The sequence below is a fragment of the Tachysurus fulvidraco genome, chromosome 10, assembly GCF_022655615.1.
Source record: "Tachysurus fulvidraco isolate hzauxx_2018 chromosome 10, HZAU_PFXX_2.0, whole genome shotgun sequence".
NCBI lineage: Eukaryota > Metazoa > Chordata > Actinopteri > Siluriformes > Bagridae > Tachysurus > Tachysurus fulvidraco.
Genome location: NC_062527.1, coordinates 9,978,441 through 9,999,469, shown reverse-complemented (window position 1 = coordinate 9,999,469; position 21,029 = coordinate 9,978,441). Strand labels below are relative to the sequence as shown.

General features: G+C 37.4%; 3 protein-coding genes across 4 annotated transcripts; 2 read left to right on the top strand and 1 right to left on the bottom strand.

Annotated features, from left to right (window-relative positions):
- The first annotated feature begins 162 nt into the window (after positions 1 to 162).
- On the top strand, positions 163 to 4,469 carry commd4 (COMM domain containing 4). 2 transcript variants are annotated; one of them, XM_047820163.1, is made up of 8 exons: positions 163 to 316; positions 513 to 584; positions 732 to 797; positions 883 to 922; positions 3,315 to 3,377; positions 3,535 to 3,615; positions 3,719 to 3,895; positions 4,029 to 4,469. In XM_047820163.1, exons 1-8 carry the CDS (start codon positions 314 to 316, stop codon positions 4,067 to 4,069), a joined length of 543 nt encoding a protein of 180 aa, XP_047676119.1. In that variant the 5' UTR covers positions 163 to 313; the 3' UTR covers positions 4,070 to 4,469. The 2 variants fall into 2 exon arrangements, with proteins under 2 accessions (XP_047676119.1, XP_027028783.2); XM_027172982.2 differs by having other exon boundaries at positions 164 to 316; positions 3,258 to 3,377.
- A 2,361-nt stretch (positions 4,470 to 6,830) lies between these two features.
- neil1 (nei-like DNA glycosylase 1) lies at positions 6,831 to 11,801 on the top strand. Its single transcript, XM_027173458.2, has 9 exons — positions 6,831 to 7,597; positions 7,761 to 7,880; positions 8,139 to 8,247; positions 8,327 to 8,411; positions 10,728 to 10,849; positions 10,934 to 10,961; positions 11,067 to 11,128; positions 11,228 to 11,372; positions 11,469 to 11,801. The coding sequence occupies exons 1-9, from the start codon at positions 7,146 to 7,148 to the stop codon at positions 11,567 to 11,569; spliced, it is 1,224 nt and encodes a 407-aa protein (XP_027029259.2). The 5' UTR covers positions 6,831 to 7,145; the 3' UTR covers positions 11,570 to 11,801.
- Positions 11,802 to 11,959: 158 nt separating this feature from the next.
- man2c1 (mannosidase, alpha, class 2C, member 1) lies at positions 11,960 to 19,445 on the bottom strand. Its single transcript, XM_027173457.2, has 26 exons — positions 19,218 to 19,445; positions 18,854 to 18,979; positions 18,650 to 18,773; positions 18,499 to 18,569; positions 18,068 to 18,245; positions 17,775 to 17,964; positions 17,569 to 17,675; positions 16,978 to 17,088; positions 16,675 to 16,767; positions 16,394 to 16,510; positions 15,786 to 15,881; positions 15,556 to 15,701; positions 15,255 to 15,378; positions 15,029 to 15,150; positions 14,865 to 14,950; positions 14,523 to 14,684; positions 14,136 to 14,218; positions 13,948 to 14,042; positions 13,718 to 13,822; positions 13,440 to 13,596; positions 13,207 to 13,350; positions 12,984 to 13,093; positions 12,834 to 12,913; positions 12,610 to 12,752; positions 12,433 to 12,536; positions 11,960 to 12,205 (listed from the first exon to the last, which is right to left on the bottom strand). Exons 1-26 carry the CDS (start codon positions 19,316 to 19,318, stop codon positions 12,097 to 12,099), a joined length of 3,084 nt encoding a protein of 1,027 aa, XP_027029258.2. The 5' UTR covers positions 19,319 to 19,445; the 3' UTR covers positions 11,960 to 12,096.
- Between the last annotated feature and the right edge of the window lie 1,584 nt (positions 19,446 to 21,029).

The window sequence follows — 21,029 nt, the reverse complement described above, 5'->3', positions numbered from 1 at the left end:
ATTATATTATATTATATTATTTAATTTTATATTATATTATATTATATTATATTATATTATATTATATTATATTATATTATTTTTTTTATGTTATATTACTCAGTTTAAGCGACGGGTTCCAATAAGTCCAAAAATCCAATAAGTCTGGATTTTTAACATTTTAATTTTTATTTCGTTTTTTAGCCAGTCATGTCCGGTTCTGGCGTGCGTGCACTTCCTGATCCAGACTTTATGGTGATGTAGCTAACATGGTGGTTACAAGCAGAAGCTAACAGACGGATAAAAGCGTCTACGCAGCTGGCTGCAGGATAAAATGGTGCTTTAATGATATTTCTTTTTGTTGAAGATCTATTCTAGCTCACATCATCCAGTTAACGTTATATTTGGAAATTAATAACAAATAAAAGCAAACCTTTCTTGTAAACATTGCGTTAGCTAGCCGGCTAAATTAGCATTGCTAACCTGTTATGATGCTCATGACATTCAAAAAATCTGTTCATTCTGTTTTTCAGCGGTTCCGATTTTGTGGTGATTTGGACTGCCCTGACTGGGTATTAGCTGAAATCAGCACTTTATCACGAATAGTTAAGTGACAGTTTCTGCACACACACACACACACACACACACACACACACACACACACACACACACACACACTGTCACATGATCTCAGTAAATATTAGTAAATCAAACAAACACTGATATGCATTTTCTTATTATTTACACCACAGTCAAGCGTCAAGATGAAACTTCTGTGTGTGCAAGTGATAAAAGACATCCTCGACGAAGGCATTGATGTAAGTTTCAGCAGATTTATAGTTCTGTACTAATGTATGCTTGAGTAAATATGGAGATATCATTAATATTAGCTTTTCTTTTCAGTATGACAAGGTAGCAAAACTAACATCTGATGCAAAATTTGGTGAGTTAATGCCTTGTTTATTTCAGCATTAAAAGTGGGTCCTGCATCTCTTTGACACACTGTACACAAATAAGCCATAAGCAGAACAAAGAATCAGAATCAGCTTTATTGCCAGGCATGTTTACATATGTGAGGAATTTGTTTTAGTGACATAATCTCCACAGTGTAACAGGATGTCATATGCAGTATAGAAGAAATTGTATGTACACATTTACAGGTGTGAAATGTGCAGTTTAAATAAACATATGAAATTATACATATGCAAATAAGTATACAATATATACAATTTGTATGTACACATGTGCAATTGTGAAATGTGCAGTTGAAGTAGACAGTACAGACAATATGTATGCATGTATGTACAGAGTGCAAGTATGAAATGAGAAATTGAGGTATACATAGTGCAAATATTAGGAGTTGTGTGTTCCATGGTGTTAATTGTTCATCAGGTGGATTGCTTGAAGGAAGAAACTGTTCCTATGTCTGGTCGTTCTGGAGCTCAGGGCTCTGTAGCGCCGACCAGATGGCAACAGTTCAAAGAAGGAGTGTCCTGGATGTGAGGGGTCCAGAGTGATTTTCTTTGCTCTTTTGCTCAATCTGGAGGAGTACAGGTCTTGGAGAGTGGGGAGAGTTGTGCCAATGATTCGCTCAGCAGACCCTCTGTAGTCTACTGATATCGAATTTGGTGGCTGAGCTGAACAAAACAGTTACTGAGGTGCAGAGGATGGATTCGATCATGGCAGTGTAAAACTGTTTCAGCAAATCCTGTGGCAGGTTGAACTTCTTCAGCTGACGAAGGAAGTACAACCTCTGCTGAGCCTTTTTCACAATTTAGTCAATGTGAATGTCCCACTTCAGGTCCTGGGAGATTGTGTTTCCCAGGAATCTGAATGACTCCGCTGCTGTGACAATGCTGTCCATGATGGTTAGTGGGGGAAGAGCAGGGATGTTTCTCCTGAAGTCCACTATCAACTCCACTGTCTTGAGCGTGTTCAGCTCCAGGTTGTTAAGGCTGCACTAGACAGCCAGCCGCTCAACCTCCAGTCTGTAAGCAGACTCGTCACCGTCCTGGATGAGGCCGATCAGTGAGGTGTCGTCTGCAAACTTCAGGAGCTTGACAGATGGGTCATTAGAGGTGCAGTCATTCGTGTACAGGGAGAAGAGTAGTGGGGAGAGAACACAGCCCTGGGGGGCGCCAGTGCTGACGGTGCGGGTGCTAGATTTGAGTTTACCCAGTCGCACTAGCTGCTGCCTGTCTGTCAGAAAGCTGGTGATCCACTGACAGACAGAGTAGGGCATGGAGAGCTGGGTTAATTTGGGCTGTAGGAGTGATGGGATGATGGTGTTAAAGGCAGAGCTGAAGTCCACAAACAGGATCCTCACATAAGTCCCTGGTCTGTCTAGATGCTGCAGAACATAATGCAGTACCATATTGACTGCATCATTCACAGACCTGTTTGCTCTGTAGGCAAACTGCAGGGGGTCCAGTAAGGGTCCCTTGATGTCCTTCAGATAAGCCAGAACCAGTCTTTTAAATGATTTCATGACCACGGATGTTAGAGCCACAGGTCTGTAGTCATTAAGTCCGGTGATTGAGTTTCTTTGGGACGGGGATGATGGTGGAGCTTTTGAAGCATGAGAGTACTTCACACAGCTCCAGTGACGTGTTGAATATCCGCGTGAAGATGGGGGCCAGCTCTTATCAAACAAAATCAAACAAATATATCAAATATTATATCAACAAAATATAAGCAGCTCTTATCAAACAAAATCACACAAAAAGGTCAGACCTCTTCACTCACAAACAGATAAACAGTACAGACAAACAGTAAACAGTACAGCTAAATTGTAAATAAGAATTGTAATATTTCTTCGTCCTGGTGTGCTACAGAACATTTCATCCCGGAATCCACTTTTGTTTATAGTCAAAGTGACTGGCTACATGCGCTTGTGTAAATTATGCTGATACCAAACGTTCTTTAAACAAAAATAGTTTGCTAGAACATTTGTTTCCCTTTGAGTCTTGTTCCTCTTCCTCTTGTCATCTCATGGAGCCTTTTCTGATCACTTCAATTCTGCATTTGGATTTCTGTAAAGCTGCTGTGTGACAAACTACTGTAAAGTGTTCATAAAACCGAATTGAACTTCCCCATTATTTTCCACAAAGTTCAGAAATAACCGTGTAAGCAACACACAAACAGTATTGAAAAATACTAACTACTAAAGACTGGCTTATTACATGAAGTCGTTTCTGTGTACCTCAAATCTCAACAACCTTTTTTTGTATGTTGCAAGCTGTAAAATACACTTTTAATAATAAGTGTGTCTATTCCAGAAAGTGGAGATATTAAAGCCAGTGTTGCTGTGCTGAGTTTTATCCTCTCCAATGCAGCAAAGCATGATGTTGATGGTGAATCTCTGGCCAGTGAACTTCAGCAACTTGGCTTGCCTAAAGGTGAGAATGATCTAGAATATTACCTACATAAAAACTGTTGACCTACCGTGTGCTTCTCTAATACAGCTACATTAGCAATGTGCTTAGTCATTGGGAATTATATTTATTGCACACCTAGCTAGTTACCTAAGCAGTCATGGCACCCTTGTCTTTACAGAGCACACAACAGGACTGTGTAAATCATATGAAGACAAACACACTGCCCTGCAGGAGAAGCTAAAGGGGAGCAGTCTACGCTGTGAGTACAAAAGGGCATGGAAGAGACTCTATATGAGCCTCTGATTAGTACCATTCAGTACCATATATACCACAAATGAGCAGAGTGCATCATGTGTCTTCAGTGGGGTGTCTTGAAGCAGTGAACTGGAGGGTGGACTACACACTGAGCTCCAGCGAACTAAAGGAGGTGAATGAGCCCACAGTACAGCTAAAGCTCCAGGCTCAGGACCCAGAGTCTGGTTCCACTGAGACCACTGTAGTTTCTGTCACTGCAGACAAGTTCAGAGTGCTCTTAACCGGTATGATTAAGACTATAAAACCATCTGATCTTTTCAAATGTACAAGAAATTATTTATGTGTAAAGTGTATTGTCAAATTGTATTATTTATAAGTAAAGTGTAAATTAATGTTGTTGTTTTTTTCTCTTTCTAGAACTTAAACAAGCACAAGCTATGATGAATGCACTGCAGTGAACCCATCTTGTATAATTCCATTACACTTACTGAATCTCCGTGAACTGTAAATAAATTTGTTACCTTCAGGTCACCACTCACATATGGCCTGTTGGATGTCACACATTTGTGCTTTCAGCTCCAGTGGAAATTATAGGACTATTTTGTAAAACATGGTCGAGTAATTCTCTATTATAAGGTGCATCAGTTATATAGATTTATGAACAACAAGCAGTTTAAGATTTTTTTTTAAATAGATGTAAAGCAAATTAATAACACACTGATTATTCAACTGAGAACTGAATTACAAGTATTACTTAGGCCATTATTTTCGATTGTTTTTTGTTTATTGTTTTTTATTTTACTTAAAAATGTTTGTATTTTCAGATGAATGTTTCTGAAATAAATCATTTGACATAGTGTATTGCCCATGATAGTTTTTTTTATGCTGACTTATGTAATTTGTGAATGTCATTTCATAAGGCAAGGACTATGACCTAACATGTATTTGATATATAAGAGAGTATTATATTACGCAGCACCGTAAATTCTAATTTCATTTTTTCCCCATGAGGTCTGAAGGATTGAAATGATTTGTGCTTCTTTGGTAACATGACACTAGAGAGAGAGAGAATATTACTGTTTAACCAGAAGTGAATACTGGTGTGTGTGTGTGTGTGTGTGTATGTATATATATATATATATATATATATATATATATATATATATATATATATATATATATATATATATATATATATATATATATGTGTGTGTGTGTGTGTTATATGATTGCAAATGACTAAGTGATATACCAGAAACTAGCATTAGATATTGTGAAAAATCTCTTTGAAACCAAAAAATTTATACTTTCAAGAAGAAAATCAGACTTCAGAAATTAGGCTATATTAAAAACAAGTATATTTTTAAATACTGATTGTTACTCAAGTTTGCAATAATCATACTAAATGACGTTTAAATGCTAATTTGTCATCTTTAATACTTCACTGTGGTTTTAAACAATTACTTCACGTTAGATGCATGCAAGTGGCATATGAGCACTTTCTGGCACTTGTATGGATATCTCTCAATCCTACTCCTACAGACACCTGCACAATCATTTTTAGGAGGATTCACTTGCATAATCATTTTAGGAGGATTGTTTTTAAACCTTGCTGATAAACATTTGATGTTTTTTAGCCTTGAATTTCAGACCAAATCAGGTTGATTACAGGTTATACATGTTTATATATGCTTACACATCTTAAATAAATATTATTTAATGTAACTATAAATTGTAATATAAATAGTATAATATTTTAATATAATAAGTTAAACAATTAAATAGTTAAACATATTGGCACTTGATCTTCATTTAAAAAAATCAAATAAAACCAAATTAAACAATCAAATAAAACCAAAGAAAAGTCTTTTTTTAACGATTTGTAAAATGTAATTAAAAAAATCCAATTTATTATGAGGAAAAAGAAGGACACCCCCACATTTATCTGTACCTACAGGTTTTTCACATCAGGTGCAAATTCTTAGAACATTGGTACATATATTTTGAAGAATGCTTGTCTTATTTAAACCTCGGATATTTATTTTGGTTTGTTCTTAATTGTTGAAGTGAGAGGTAGCACCATGGTGAGATCCAAAGAGCTTTCTGAGATCTTCAGAAAGAAGATTGTTGATTGTTATGAGTCTGGTAAGGGATATAAAAAGATCTCAAAAGAATTTGTAAATCAGCCATTCCACTGTCTGGAAAATCATTTACAAAAAGGGAACATTTAAAACAACTGCCAACAAGGCCAGGTCACTCCATCCAAGCAAATTCACCCCAAGAGTAGATTGCAAGATGAACCTAAAATATTATCATGGGACCTACAACAAGCTCTTGCTACAGTTGATGTCAAAATGCATGAATTTACAATTAGAGAGAGACTGCACAACTTTAATTATTATGGGAGGTGTGTATCATGGGAGGAAACCTTTGCTGTCAAAGGAAAACATGAGGGAAAGACTGAAGTTTGCAAAAGAACTAAGACAAAAGACAAAACATCTGTAATAATGTGATTTGGACAGATGAATCTAAAATTAAGTTATTTGGACACCATAACTGAGGGCATGTTTGATGTAAACCAAATACAGCATTTCAGAAAAAGAAGCTTTGCTGCAGAAGGACCTGGGTGGTTCATCATCATAGAATCCATTATGAATTGTATCAGAAGGTGCTGAGACCATCTGTCAAAAAAATGAAGCTGAAATGTAACTGGACCTTGAAACATGACAAAAACACCAAGGAAATCCACCAAGGACTGGCCAAGAAGTAAAAAATAGAGAATTCTGGAATGGCCAAGTCAAAGCCCAGATCTAAATCCTACTGAGATCCTGTGTGCTGATTTGAAACAGACTGTGTATGTAAGAAACCCATCAAACATCAAACAGCTAAAAGAATTCTGCATTGAAGAGTAGGGGAACTTTCTTCCAGTCGTGTTAGAAACTGGTAGATGGCCACAAAATACAGTACTCTATTACTCTCATTGAGGTTATTTCATCCAAAGTGGGAAATCCTAGCTATCCTAGTGAGCCAAAAACATCACAATTAAAAGTCTACTTGAATTTATAAAAAATTTATATAAATTACTGAAATAAATTACCCCCCCCACACACACACACACATATATATATATATGTGTCTATATATCTCCCCATGTAATTTATTAATAAATAATTAAAATAATGCCTTCATTCGCACACAGCTATGGAATATGAGGAATATATCACTTATTGGTGTGCTGTTAAAGAAGGATAGATAAATAAAGTTTGCAGGGTTTGACTTCTGATCCATGACCCTGTTCAACTACATCTCCCATCAACCCTCAGTTCCAGCTTCAAAAACATGTCCGTGTATTGGAAAGTAGCGTAAGTTCAGTTTTGCAGTAATAGACAAATATTTTTGTTGCTTTATACCAACTACGACTGTTACAAATATCGCACAATTGTAATCGATTGAATCTTTTGTCAAGCCAAAGTTTCTTGACCTCGTTTAAGTTCGTCATTAGTTCGTATTCAGGTGATTTAAAATAAGGTAGCAATGCCTGAGGGTCCTGAGCTGTACTTGGCCAGTGTGTTTGTGAACACAGCATGTGCAGGTGTGTTGTTCACCGGCTCTGTGGAGAAGTCAGAGGTGAGTAAAGGAGTCGAGGTGCAGTTCAGCAGCGATTCTTACCAAATCACCGCCACGTCCAGAGGGAAAGAAGTGCGACTCACACTGACTCCGATCAAAACTGACACACGAGGGGAAAGCAGATCAGGACCGAATCAGGCGCCTATGGATGTGGTCTTCCGGTTTGGTATGTCCGGTTATTTCAGCTTCACGGCGAAATCAGAACTCCCAAAACATTCCCATCTGCGATTTTACACCAAGGAGGATCCTCAGAGAGTCCTGAGCTTCGTCGATGTCCGCAGGTTTGGCAGCTGGCAGCCTGATGGGCACTGGCAGAAAGACCGAGGCCCATGTGTCATTTTGGAGTACAAGAGCTTCAGGTGGCTTCAAATACGGTTAAAATTTTTGTGACCCATTCTGCACTAGTCTTATTTACAGCTAGTTAAATGGCTGTCATGGCTCTCAAGTCATTAGATGGGTCTTTAAAAACAAGTGAAAAAGTTTAACACTATCTTTGCATCTGGTATCTTCTCTTTTTTCCAGGGAGAAAGTTTTGTCCAATTTGGCCGACAAAGCATTTGACAGGCCAGTGTGTGAGGCTCTCTTAAATCAGAAGTACTTCAATGGAATTGGCAACTACCTTCGAGCAGAGATTCTGTACAGGTTATATTTATATTGACTATAAATACTAATAGGTATTGATCCACAAATGCACAGAGATCTGTGCCCTAAATATAGAATTTCCAGTTAATTCTAAATATTAATATATCATATCTCAGATGCAGCAGCCATATCATAGCTCAGATTTCCCCCCACCTCCACCCCTGACTGCCCATACCCAACTCCACCCCTGATTGCCCAAACCATGAAGACCTGCAATTTGTCTGTGAGAACATAGTGGCATTTTGACCTTTATTTCAGATTAAGGATTCCTCCCTTTGTGAAAGCAAGGACCGCATTGGAGGGACTGAAACCACAAAATGAAAACACAATGAATGTTAAAGAGGAGCCCAGAACAGAGGCGGAAGAGGTGATGATGATAAAGGTCTTGGTCATGAATCAGTCATACATTAAATTACAATCATGGCTTTGTTCTTTTTCATGTTCAGAAAGCTGGTGTGGATGAGAAGAAAACTGAGAGTCAAGATCTTCTCTCTCTCTGTCACACTGTACCACTCGAAGTGGTTAATCTGGGTAAAAATATCCACCAATGAGTGTTCTATTATTAAGGATATGTGTGGCAGTCTGGGAAAAACCTTCACATGTATCTCATTTTAGTAAGCGTTTTGTTTATAAGCCTCATTTAAAACAACAATATTGCCCAACATACTAAACAGCAGTTTAAGGTTTCATTCCCCTGAATGATATCCCACTTACTTTGCAGCCTACTTATGAAAAAAACATTACTTTCTTATTTTAAAGAAAAATAAGTTTACCATTGGAAATAAAGGATTACTTTGCTGATCACCATCATCCAAAAAAATGTAAACTCACCTCATCAACCTCTACTCAACTATAAGACTAACATTAGTCTCTCTGTTGTGTATGTTTGAGTAAATTCCTGATTATTTCTGAGTGCATGAGGTCTGATCTGTTTTGATGATGTGCAGTTGCATTACAACAAATAGTACAGCTGGTATCTTTTCACAAACTAAATTGATATATACCCAGGCATATACATCACTAGGGAATGTAATTATCCAAATCTTGACAAAATTGTAAATGTGGGTTCATATTTAACTAGCAGGGCATTAGATATAGATATACTAACCTAAATATAAACATGCCTAGGTTGTTTTGGTAATGGATACAGTTGTGTGAAAAAGTGTTGCCCCCCTTCCTGATTTTTATTTATTTTTTTGTGCATGTTTGTCAAACTTTAATGTTTCAGATCATCAAACAAATTTAAATATTAGTCAGATATAACACAAGTAAACACAACATGCAGTTTTTAAATGAATGTTTTTATTATTAAGGAACAGATGAGAGAAAGAAAGTTTTATTTTCCACAAATGGTGAAAACATGGAACAGTGGAGAACCTTCTCAGGAGTGAGAAAAAATGTTGGTCTCGGCCGACCGAAATTACGCCAAGAGCGCAGCAACGACTCATCTAAGATGTCACAAAAGACCCCACAACAACATCCAATGATCGCAGGCCTCACTTGCCTCAGTTAAGGTCAGTGTTCATGACTCCGCCATAAGAAAGAGACTGGGCAAAAATGGCCTGCATGGCAGAGTTCCAAGACAAAACCCGCTGCTGGGCAAAAAGAACATAAAGGCTCATCTCAGATTTGCCAGAAAACATCTTGATGATCCCCAAGACTTTTGGGAAAACACTCTGTGGACTGACGAGACAAAAGTTGAATTTTTGGAAGGTGTGTGTCCCATTACATCTGGCAAAAAAGAAATCATACCAACAGTAAAATATGGTGGTGGTAGTGTGGTGGTCTCAACTAGCACTTCTCCTTATCTTTTGCATTAAAAAAATACAACCTTTGACACTTTTTCATTGTAACAACGGTTTTAAACTCATGGTATCTTAAGTATGTAACCTAGTGAACCAGCATTAATGTATTCAATATTAGAGATGTAAGCACTTATGTACTTCGCTCTGGACAAGGGCGTCTGCCAAATGCTGTAAATGTAAATGGTCTGGGGCTGTTTTGCTGCTTCAGGAGCTGGAAGACTTGCTGTGATAAATGGAACCATGAATTCTGCTGTCTACCAAAAAATCCTGAAGGACAATGTGTGTGCCATCTGTTTGTGACCTCAAGCTGAAGCAAACTTGGGTTCTGCAGCAGGACAATGATCCAAAACATATCAGCAAGTCCACCTCTGAATGGCTGAAGAAAAACAAAATGAAGGCTTTGGAGTGGCCTAGTCAAAGTGCTGACCTGAATCCTATTGAGATGCTGTGGCATGACCTTAAAAAGGTGCTTCATGCTTGAAAACCCTCCAATGTGGCTGAAGTACAACAATTCTGCAAAAATGAGTGGACCAAAATTCCTCCACAGTGCTGAAACTGACTCAATGCAAATTATCGCAAACGCCTGATTGCAGTTCTTGGGTAGCCCAACCAGTTGTTAGGTTTAGGGAGCAAGCACTTTTTCACACAGGGCCATTTAGGTTTGGATTTTGTTTTCCCTTAATAACAAAAACCTTCTTTTAAAAACTGCATGTTGTGTTTACTTATCTTTGACTAATATATATATTCGTTTCATGATCTTTGATGAACAAACATGCAAAAATATAAATAATCAGGAAGGGCAAACACACATCACTGTGTGTGTATATATATATATATATATATATATATATATATATATATATATATATATATATATATATATATATATATATATATATATATATTTTTTTTTTTAAGTGGATGCCTCAATGACATGACAGGTTTTTCAGACTGCTTTACATAAATGACACATTCTTAAAATTCAACTGAAAGAAACATTGATGTCTGGGAAATATTCTAAGTTTTTTGGGGGTTTTTTTAGGTGGAAAAGGTTATGACCCACAAAAGAGAGATTACACAAAATTGATTTCCTGGATGCAGTGTTACAGTGTCGAAGGGATGAATTCAGCAAGAGACATTAATGGAAGAACTATATGGTTTAAGGTAAGGAATTGTAAATGGTAGTAACTACTCAACTACAGAACAGCTAAATCTCTACTACATATTATTTGTTTTCACACTTTTCAGGGTGTTCCTGGTCCAATGGCCCCTAAAGGTAATCTAAGATGTGTGAATGTAATTGAATTTATATTTTCGCTTATTCATCACTTGATGTAGTTAATGACAAGTCAATTCTATAATTAATGCTGTTGGCTTTTAGCATCCAAATCTCAGAAAGCAAAAAGAAAAATAAAGAAAAGTGACAATACAGATACAAAGAAGGTGAGCTGCTGCCCTGTTTATTAACTGCAGTAATAATAGTGTAACTAATGAGGGTGAAACACAAAAGAATCCTAAAGAAACCCTAGGGGCATTCCACAGGAAAAGCTTGAAAAGGAAGCAGGAGCTGGAGAAAGGTTGAAGGATGTGGCCAACAAAAGGGGCAATACCAGACAGCAGAAAGCCAGCAAGTCTGGACCAGAAAGAGATGATAACAGAAAAAGACCAAACACACGCAGTTCAACAGGTGACTGCCACCATTCTATGGTCATACGTTTCAGTTTGGTCATATCTGTACCACCATTTGTAATTAAACCATTTGTAATTACCTGGTTCTTCGCAGGGCTACAGCAAACCAAAGCTGAGACTACAAGAAGACAAAAAGCTAACACTAAAGCGAAGGCCACCAGCAAATCTCGTAAGAAGAGCAGTAGAACTGCTTAGGAGCGGCTTCCTAAAAATAAACGTAATAAATTTAAAGAAATAATAAAAAAGCACAACTGCTGGATCAACAGGCAGCTGTCTGTATCGAAATACTACACTGTAGAGGGAAAATTAAACAAATTTAACCATTTGGTTCACATCAGCTATTTCTTGAGATACTAATTACCATTTTATATTAACACATTTATGTTTTGTTTTTTATGAAAATAAAAATACAATAGTTAACCACTGAGCTACCACTTTCTTTGTGACAATACATGTTTAGTAGGCATATTTTATATTGTTTATTATATAAACCCTCTTATGTTTGAAATCTAATAAGTCAATGCATTTTTTGTGAACATGATGTGAAACATTTATGCTTTACTACAACACAAAAACAACAAAATATTAACCATTTTGAATAGCTGTTTTTTATTACTAAGTATTATTTAATCTTTCAAGAAATTACAAATAAATCATGGAATAAAAAGGTTATTTGTACCAAATACGTAAATTTCAAGACTTTGAAATTTGACAGGTTTTGCTCAGTGTAGCTGTAATAGCAGTGAGACGATCTGAAACGGTTTAAAAGTGAGGGAGATCTCAGAGTCTGTGATCGAAGCAGGACGACCAGGGCGCTCCAGCAAGTCACAACTGGTCAAAAAGAGCAGACACATTTTAGTTGTAGTAACATCATAAAGCGTCATTACACATTATATCGGGGAGATATTATTACTTACCATTATCAAAATCTTTAATAGAAAATTTGTAATGAAAATGGGTTCTTTGATTTAAAAGGCCCTAGTCAATAGCTAAAAGATTCTTTCAAGATGTTCTATTTTTAATATGATTCTGTACTGTACCCTTATACACAAACTTACTGCCAAGCCTCTTGCACTGGAAGGGAAGTAGACAGAACTGCAGTGACACTGCTTCCGAAAGACTCATACAGACGGACAACAAGGATGTTCTTCCTTCCCTCAGCCTGTGGATGATAGTAGTGAAGTCAGCACTGACAGAATGGGACGGAAATAATTCAAACAAACATGTCTAACCACCTGTTTGATAGTTTCCATGATGACCGCTGCTGAACTTATGCTGAATGCGCTCCAGGGATTGCTAGTATTGACGTCAGGAATCAGACGAAGCGGAAAGTTAAGGTTGTAGGCGTGTTGTGTGACTGACGCATCCTGAAAAGAGCCTGAAAAGGTAATGTCATGAGTTATGATTTTGGTAGAATTATTCAGAATTTTTAATGACTAGAGACTCTGTATGAACCCACCCTTGTGTGGCATGATTGCGTATGTAAACTGATGATGCCCCATATCTGCATTGGCATCAGGAGATTTTGATGCTCGCAGTCTGAAGGGAGAGAAGAAGTTTTAATGAGTCTTTTAAAACAACACAAACCTTGTTAAATAAGTGAACTTACAATGATAACGTCATGACATTCTGGTGAACAGAGTGCCCATATTTGCAGTCATTTAGAAGAGCCACTCCAAAGCCATGTTCTGAGAGATCAGTCCATTTATGGCCCCACACCTAGAAGTATGAATAAAAGAAAAATCAAGTATGGAAATTTGTTAATAGGTATGAAAATATGCTCCACATGCTTAATGGCAGTTCCACATTCTAACAATAACTGTACTCCGCACCTCAAAGCGAGCCCAGTCCCAGGAAGTGTTTCGGTGTGTAGGTCTCTGCAGGTGACCAAACTGAATCTCGTATGTGGCATTAGAACTGCGAACCTGCACAGGAAACTCCACCTTGAGGAATCTATGTGCCTCTGCCCAATCCACCTGAAAAACATTTCTCAACACTAAGCATGTGCATGATGGAATCAAAATATTTGCAATCAATAATAATGAGACTTCTGCTCCTAAATCACCTTTGTGTTAAACTTGATGTAGGGACAGTTGGCATCCAGTATGACTTCCTGAGTGATGGTACTCTGCCCACTAATGCACAGGGAGAAGGTCACGCTTCCTCGCAGTCCTCCGGAGCTCAGCACTTCAGCAGAACGTTTCAAATCCACTACCGGCTTCCTACAAACATCACGTTACAGGGATGACTATACAAACGTGTTAACAAGACTGTTAACAAGACTGTTAACAAGACCTTACACTGGTAATTAGAGCTGATGGAATGATATGTTCTTAAAATGACCTGGTCTGAAGATGGTAGTCCATCACATCCCATGCATCCCAGTATAAAGGAATGTCATCAAACAACACAAACTGATTTCCAAAACAGCCCTCAGAAATGGACTCTCTATAATCAAAGGACATAATACGTAAATGCTTTAAAAGCATTTTTAGAATTTGTTTAAAACAAAATTAAAAATAATTAATATGCAGTTGCTTTAATCACAGAGCTTATACTTAGTATGATCTTACCGGTTTGTCTGCACATGAAGCAGGGACATCAAACGGCCCGTTTTATCCAAGACGGCCTTCAAAAGTCCGTTCTCCATTCTGACATTACCATCAGGCTGTAATTAAGATAAGAGTCATGAATCAAAGCAATGTTGTGTGTGGGTTTAAACAATTTCCTGTAATGAAAAATGTCCTCCAGAACACAATACCTGCACTGTTACAGACACTACAGTCGCAGGCTCAGAAGACTCTGTGAGTGGAGCTATTCCCACGCTAGGTGCTTTCACCAGGACTGAGGAAAGCAGGTGCAGAATAGACAAGCTTTATTATTCCTACCTTCTATCATTTTAAGTGAATGGAAAATTTGAGTCTGTAGTGATTATCATAATGTGGAAAGATGCCTTTTATCTAAAGGACTCATGTATGACAGAAACCAGGCACATTTTATGGTCACTGGTTTGAACTATTAGAACAGCAGAAAGGAAGATAAAAAATCAATCAAGCAGAAGAGCATGACAAAGACCGAAATCAAATTCCTTACTGGAAGCAGGATTTGCAAATGATTGCAAAGGTGAAAACACTACAAGTTTGAGTACCGAGCTTTCTCTGAGTGCCCTCTCCAGGCAGTTCTATGACTTCAGTGCGCTCCCAAGAGAGTGTGTTGAGAACAGCTGTCCTGGAGCCTGCTCCTATCTGTGGACTAGATATTAGCTCATCACAGGCAGAAAGCAGGAGTCTGGAGCCAGTCATTTGAATTTCTTGAAATAAAAAATAAATAAATAAAAAATGGTGATTTTGGTTGTGTTAACAAATTAACCAATAGTCACATCAAATTACTAAGTAATGTTAAAAAGGCAAATACGTTACAATAAATAAAAGTATACAATAACATACAGTACTTATGTAGGTAGATTTACAGGTTTTACAGATTTTATTACCATCATAATATTTTAGTGCATCTTCTACCACCATCTCAATGCAGCTGCCAGGAATGACATCATGAAACTGGTTGAGCAGAAGAAGTCTACATGGAAATCAGAAGACAATAAATTTAGAAACTTAATGAATCCAGGTCACACAATTTCATCTGTCAAGGACTTACCTCCATAAGTTTTGAAGCTCTTTTGCTGGGTATATGAAACTTGGGCTTGTACACATTGCCAAGCAGCTGGCCACCTCAATGTCATGCAGTAAGGCCTCACACCGGCGATTCCCTAGCTTTAGCTGTGCCACAAACATGCACTGTATTCACCTTAGGTCACAAGTAAGAGAACATCTGTCTACGTAGAAGGTAAAATTAAGTGTTCTTCTGACAGATGGCCACATACCTTTGCCTGAGTAGTGTATGTGCCGTTGTGCAGCTCTAGAAAGAGCTCACCAGACCAGTTACACAAGAGACCAGAGTCAGCCTGAAGCTCAGAGAAGAGACGATCTGGACTGGACATATGAACCCTGATGAACCAAACATTCAGATATTTTTTATTAGTGCTCATGTTTACAGTGCTCATTCTTATATTAAAATACAGAACACACTCATGTTAGTTATGTCATTTTGCCATAATTAGGCTATAGGAAGCAGTTTTTGTTTGTGTCCTGTTTTTCCCTAGAACTCATGGAGCAGGAAATGACCTGGGAAGACCATCTGAATCCTGTACACGCTGCAAGCGGTCCAGCATGACCTGGGTAGGTCCGCCGCCTCCATCACCAAACCCAAACAGCACTGCACTGTGATTTGCTCGCCCTTTGTCTTTGTTGTTCTTGACAGTGTTGAATAGCTGTAAAACATAGTGAGATGAGTGAATCACACTCATTCTCATTCTAGTAAGAGCCATATAGTTTTATGGTAAACGTTCACTCACATCTTCAACTTTTCCCATCATCCCATAGGAGTTCCCAGGTGGAAAGTGAGTTAGCACTTGGGATCCATCAATGCCCTCCCAAAAGAAAGTGCTGTGCTGATAGAAAGTGAGTTTAATGATGTATCAACGTTATGATCAAGATTGGAAGCGATAATTGTGTCATTGAGGACTAAAATACAATTGATCAAGGATTGAAAGGTTTGTGGACACCTGACCATCACAACTGTAGGTCATCCTTCTATTGCTATTATCTAATTATTGTCACAAAGTTTAAAGCACGCTTGTATTCGTTGACTTTGTGTGCTGTAGCTTTACAATTTCCCTTCACTGGAACTAAGAGACCTGAACCTGTTCCAGTGTAACATTGTTCCTGTGCCTAAAAACATGGTGAGCCTAGGGTGGTGTGAAAGAATTCAACCCTACTGGACACCTGTGGGATAAACTGTAGTGCTGTAGTGGGAAGCCTTTCCACACAAGTGGAGGTTATTTTAACAACAAAGAAGGGAGAAAATCTAGAATGGGCTGTAAAAATACACATAATGGGCAGTTGTCCAAAAAAATGTTTGGCCAGAGAGTATATGATCATATCTGTAACTTTCGATACTTACTGGAAATGTGTTGATGAGATTCCAGCTTAATTTCTGAGTGAGAAAGTGAGAGATACCACAGCCTTGCATTATCTGAGGGATCTGTGCAGAGTAGCCAAAAGTATCAGGTAACCAGAACTGTGAGGAAATAACAGTACAGAGACTTGAAGATTTTTCTCTGATTTTTCAAAGAGAGAGCAGTAAGGATTCATCATGAAAGTGTCTTTAAGACAAAAGAATGACATAAAATGGCAAATTAAAAATAATAATAATTAATAATCAGTTTGTTGTTCTAAACTTACCTCTTTGCAGTATTGTCCAAATTCTGCTTTGAAAAAATTCTGTCCTTCTAGAAATTGCCTGACCATAGACTCACCAGAAGGCAAGTTGCCATCCTGTTTAATAAAAACACTGCATAAGATTCCATTTTAAGCAACATCAGTCTGTTATTGTAATAAAAAGCATACCACAGCTCTTTTGAAGTCACGAGGTTTGATGGAGAACAATGAGTAATTATGCATGTTTAGGATTTTTATTTTTCATTTCATTAACGCTTCTGTGTTGCATCACTGAAGAAATTTAAATGAATAAAGTTAAATCATCACCATCTCCACCCAGGTGCCTCCAACTGGAATAAACTGTCCTTTCTGCACAAAGTGCTGGATCTGGGAGAAAAGGCCTGGGTACCAGTTCTTCACCCAATGAAACTGCTGTGCCTGAATGAAAAGTGCAGATTAAAGGGTTCTCCAGCTTTAGTCTGTGCCTTTGAGAGAACATTAATGACCTCTACAGCAGATAATTTCTCTTTAAGGAATAGTCAAAAAATAAGCTTTATAAAGTCTTTACTTTAGCTTCACTGACAAAAATGTCTCTCATCTGCCAACAGCATTTGCCTGATAATACAGTATCAGTAGGGTGTATGAATGTGGATGAAAGTAATTTGGCATAAAGTTAGACTGACTTTAAAATCATATTTTATTCAAATTAAATTTGGGCATCTCCTGACTTGGGTGCTTTGGTCATCACAAGAATTTTAGATAGAAATTTAGAAGGGGAGATTCTATAAAGAATAATTTAGGAATTTAATTAATGAGTGTGTATACTGCACATATGTAGAGGTACTGTATACATGTATATTATGGAACTGTAACATTTGCAGTCATGAATGTTGTTAAGTAGAGGAGATATTTATTTACCTGGGAGCAAGTAAAGATAAACTCTGGGTTCTTCTCCATCAAGCGAACTGCTGTGACCCAGCTGCGTGCACATTTCCTGATGGTCTCTTCATATGGCCACAGCCAGGCTGAGAAGGAAAAAAACACCATCAGCATCAAAAGTAAACCTTAGTCCTCTTCTCTAACTAGCATCAACACTTAAGGAACAATGAAGTCAAGTTTAAAACCTGTGTCAATGTGACAGTGGCCCATGGCATGCACAATGTGTTGGCTTTGTCCATTCTTCTGCCTGAAGAATTTTTGTGCCAGGTTGCGGGCCGAAGAGAAGGTGCTGGGATTGTTTGGGTCACACAGATTTACCATCTCATTCGCTGTAAACAAAGCTTGATAGCCACGTTGGTCTCCTTCACCTAGCACCTGATTTAAAGTAAAAACAGAAGGAAGAATATAAGCCAAACTTTGGACTTAAGAAAAGTCCATTTAAAAATCTTCACATGGCATTTGTACATCTTTTTCTTACCTTAACAATGTCCACAAGCATCTCAAAGTCAGTGAGAAGCTCCTGCACATCTTTATTAAAAACTACAAGCTCAGCCTTATGAAGAGTGTACTTCCTGTTCAGGTCCGGGGCAGCTATCATGGAACCGTTTCCAGCACCGAATAATCCATTACACGCTAATTCTACATACAGGGTCATGCTGTAACACATTCATGAAAAATCAGACTTATGAGGGCAAAGTAGAGGGAATTATTATTAGTTAGTGTCTGATATTAGTGATCTAGGCTGATAGATTGCAAGTGACAAGAGCAAGCAAAAGTGTAAGATAGAAAGAGTGGTAATGCAAGCTGGCAGTTTGCAATTCATGCAACTCAACACTTCTTGATATTTCTTCACCAGTTCGCTCTTTCCAAACGACTATTTAAGGATCTACTAACATGATTATCACTCACCTGTGGGGTTCATTCTGGTTTAAGCACTCAGTCAGGATGTAGCTCGTCTTTTCTCCTTCTTTGGTCAAACCCTAACAAAAGTTGAATGTAAAAATAATCAGAGTAATGACTGCCCATGTTGCTAGTTATAGTTTATTGCACATTCATTTACCTGGACCGGCTCTTGGTCTCGCCAAACCATTCCCTCTCCATCACTCTCCCATCTCAGATGGACCTCTTTCCCTTTCCACTCCTTTGGAATTTTTAAGACAACTTTGAACCAGCAAGTCCACCACCTGCCATCATAATGAGTACTGTTTTATAGTTTCTCTCATTTTGGTGCTATAATAAAACGATGTGGGGGGTTTAAACTTACGTGGGACCAAATGCATCACCAATATTGCAAGGCTGAAAGTTTTGCAGAACTGCCTCTGAGTATGAGATGCGTTTTGGAGTCTGAAACACTGAGAGAGACTCAAGTGCACAGATTTCTCCATAAAGTCTGAAAGGAAAGTAATAAACTTTTATGGGTGTAAAGGGCAAAGTCTCACAGACGACACTTAAAACTATTGTTGCAAATGATTACAAATGTATTCAGATAACGTTGTTTATGTTATTTATTTCATAATATTTAATCTGTGACCTTTATTTGACCACAGACTGCTGTTATTCGGCATCCTGGGAACAGAAACACAGCAGACAAAACAAAACAAAAAACTAGACATAACAATGACCCGTACTTTCCCCTGAGATTGCAGTCGGTAAAATACACATCTGAAATAAACTTTTCTGCGCGCTCCAGAAGAGTCCGTCTGTTCTTAAGTACGGGCAGGTGAAACATAGTTAAAATACAAATCACCGAACAGGTCCAATGTGAAGCTTAACAAATCCAAGAGAAATAAACCTGTGACAGATCTACAAATCATAATCAGAACCTTGGCAGCCAATGATTAGCAGATTAGACATGTACGGAAACCTGGAGGAGCCAGTTTTTTGTTTCGATTTTTATTTTATTTTATTTTTTTTGTAGTATAACATGCGCGGTTTAGGTTACTAATGTGACTAATGAGACTCTGACACTTTATTATGAGGTGATGAATTCCAAGGTTTGATTGGTTGTTTGTTTAATATTTAAAAACGAAGAATTAATTAAAGAAACGAGAAGCTGACGTCATCATATCGAGACTGAACATTTCAAAATAACAGCACGGAGCAGCGGACTTTTTTATTATTATTTATTAACAAAAAGCACCAACATACAAAACTCTCGTTGGGGAACAGGATATACGTGTGTATATACAACACAAATGTTTTCACTGTACAAGAAGGATTTCTTGATAAAACAATAAAGAATAAATAAAAGGGGGGGGGGTGACACTTAAATACACAAGTCAAAAAAGGCTAAAGAAAGTAAATGACAAATATTTAGAACAGTACATAAGGAGAGACTCATCAAAATAGTAGTTTCCTAGATATGTCACTATACATTTTCCTTGTAATTTTAGTAGATTTTATCTTTTTCAGTATGGAAAAAAACAATTTAAAGTCATTCATAAACCAAACAAAAAGAGGCTTAGAACACCTCCACTTACTGCAATGAATATGATATTTATCAATCATAATAATCATATTGAGTAAATCAGATACTGATGAATCTATATTGTCCATAAAAAAGAGTATGTGTGACAGATATGAAAGGGATATTATCCATCTTAAGTGACAGCCAATTGTGTATCTCAGACCAGAAGCTGTTAGATATGGGGCAAAAAAAGAACATGTGTTCCAGAGTCTCATCAGCCACCTCACAAAAAACACAAGGGTCTACAACAAATTTAAATCTTCTTCTAAGAAAGTCGGCGACCAGATCTTATAGATTATTTTAAAGTGGGTCTCTTTAATTTTTGGGGAAATGGGCCATTTAATAAAATTAAAATGTGATTTTTCTATGGACAATGTATCCATGTTCGGAATCTGTACACACAATCCTCTGTTGTAACCAAAGAACAATATAGATTTCAAAGCATCACTAATAAATGTATTATTACATTTATTGTGAAATAAAATGCAATCGTTAATAACTAAATTTGGTAGTGTTGGTAAGGGTCTTGTACTTGCATTTAACAATGTGTTTTGAATTTACTGTAATAATGGTAGGTATTGCTTTACAGATCATACGGTATTTTCTATATGTACATTCAAATTATATTTGTCTAGGAAGGCTTGTATTGCAATAGGTTACCCTTGTCATCTATAATATCATTCACAAAAACAATTCCCTTTTCATACCAATCATACCTGAACAGTGATTTCCTATTGATTATAATGACCCTATTGTTCCATAAGGTGGATTCATGAGGAGAAAAGTTATGGGTAAATATCATTTTCCAATATTGGAGAACTTGTTTGTGGAATTTTGAGAACTTAACAGGAATTTTGGTCACCTCAAAATCACAATGCAAAGGAAAATCAAGCCCTTGTACTTGTTTAAATAGGATTTCTAGGTATGTGAAACCACATACTGTAGAATCTGGTTGTGATAGATATGTTTTTAA

What these genes read in the sequence shown, in the direction of transcription:
- commd4 (XM_027172982.2), top strand. An exon ending in TCAGCACTTTATCACGAATA is followed by an intron (nt 585 to 731) that starts GTTAAGTGACAG and finishes TTTACACCACAG; the next exon opens with TCAAGCGTCAAGATGAAACT. An exon ending in TCCTCGACGAAGGCATTGAT is followed by an intron (nt 798 to 882) that starts GTAAGTTTCAGC and finishes TTTTCTTTTCAG; the next exon opens with TATGACAAGGTAGCAAAACT.
- man2c1 (XM_027173457.2), bottom strand. Translation starts at nt 19,318, where the DNA reads ATGTTTCACCTGCCCGTACTTAAGAACAGACGGACTCTTCTGGAGCGC. An exon ending in GACTACCATCTTCAGACCAG is followed by an intron (nt 13,597 to 13,717) that starts GTCATTTTAAGA and finishes TGATGTTTGTAG; the next exon opens with GAAGCCGGTAGTGGATTTGA. An exon ending in ACATCAAGTTTAACACAAAG is followed by an intron (nt 13,351 to 13,439) that starts GTGATTTAGGAG and finishes AATGTTTTTCAG; the next exon opens with GTGGATTGGGCAGAGGCACA.
- neil1 (XM_027173458.2), top strand. Translation starts at nt 7,146, where the DNA reads ATGCCTGAGGGTCCTGAGCTGTACTTGGCCAGTGTGTTTGTGAACACA. An exon ending in GAAGAACTATATGGTTTAAG is followed by an intron (nt 10,850 to 10,933) that starts GTAAGGAATTGT and finishes CACACTTTTCAG; the next exon opens with GGTGTTCCTGGTCCAATGGC. An exon ending in AAACACACGCAGTTCAACAG is followed by an intron (nt 11,373 to 11,468) that starts GTGACTGCCACC and finishes GGTTCTTCGCAG; the next exon opens with GGCTACAGCAAACCAAAGCT.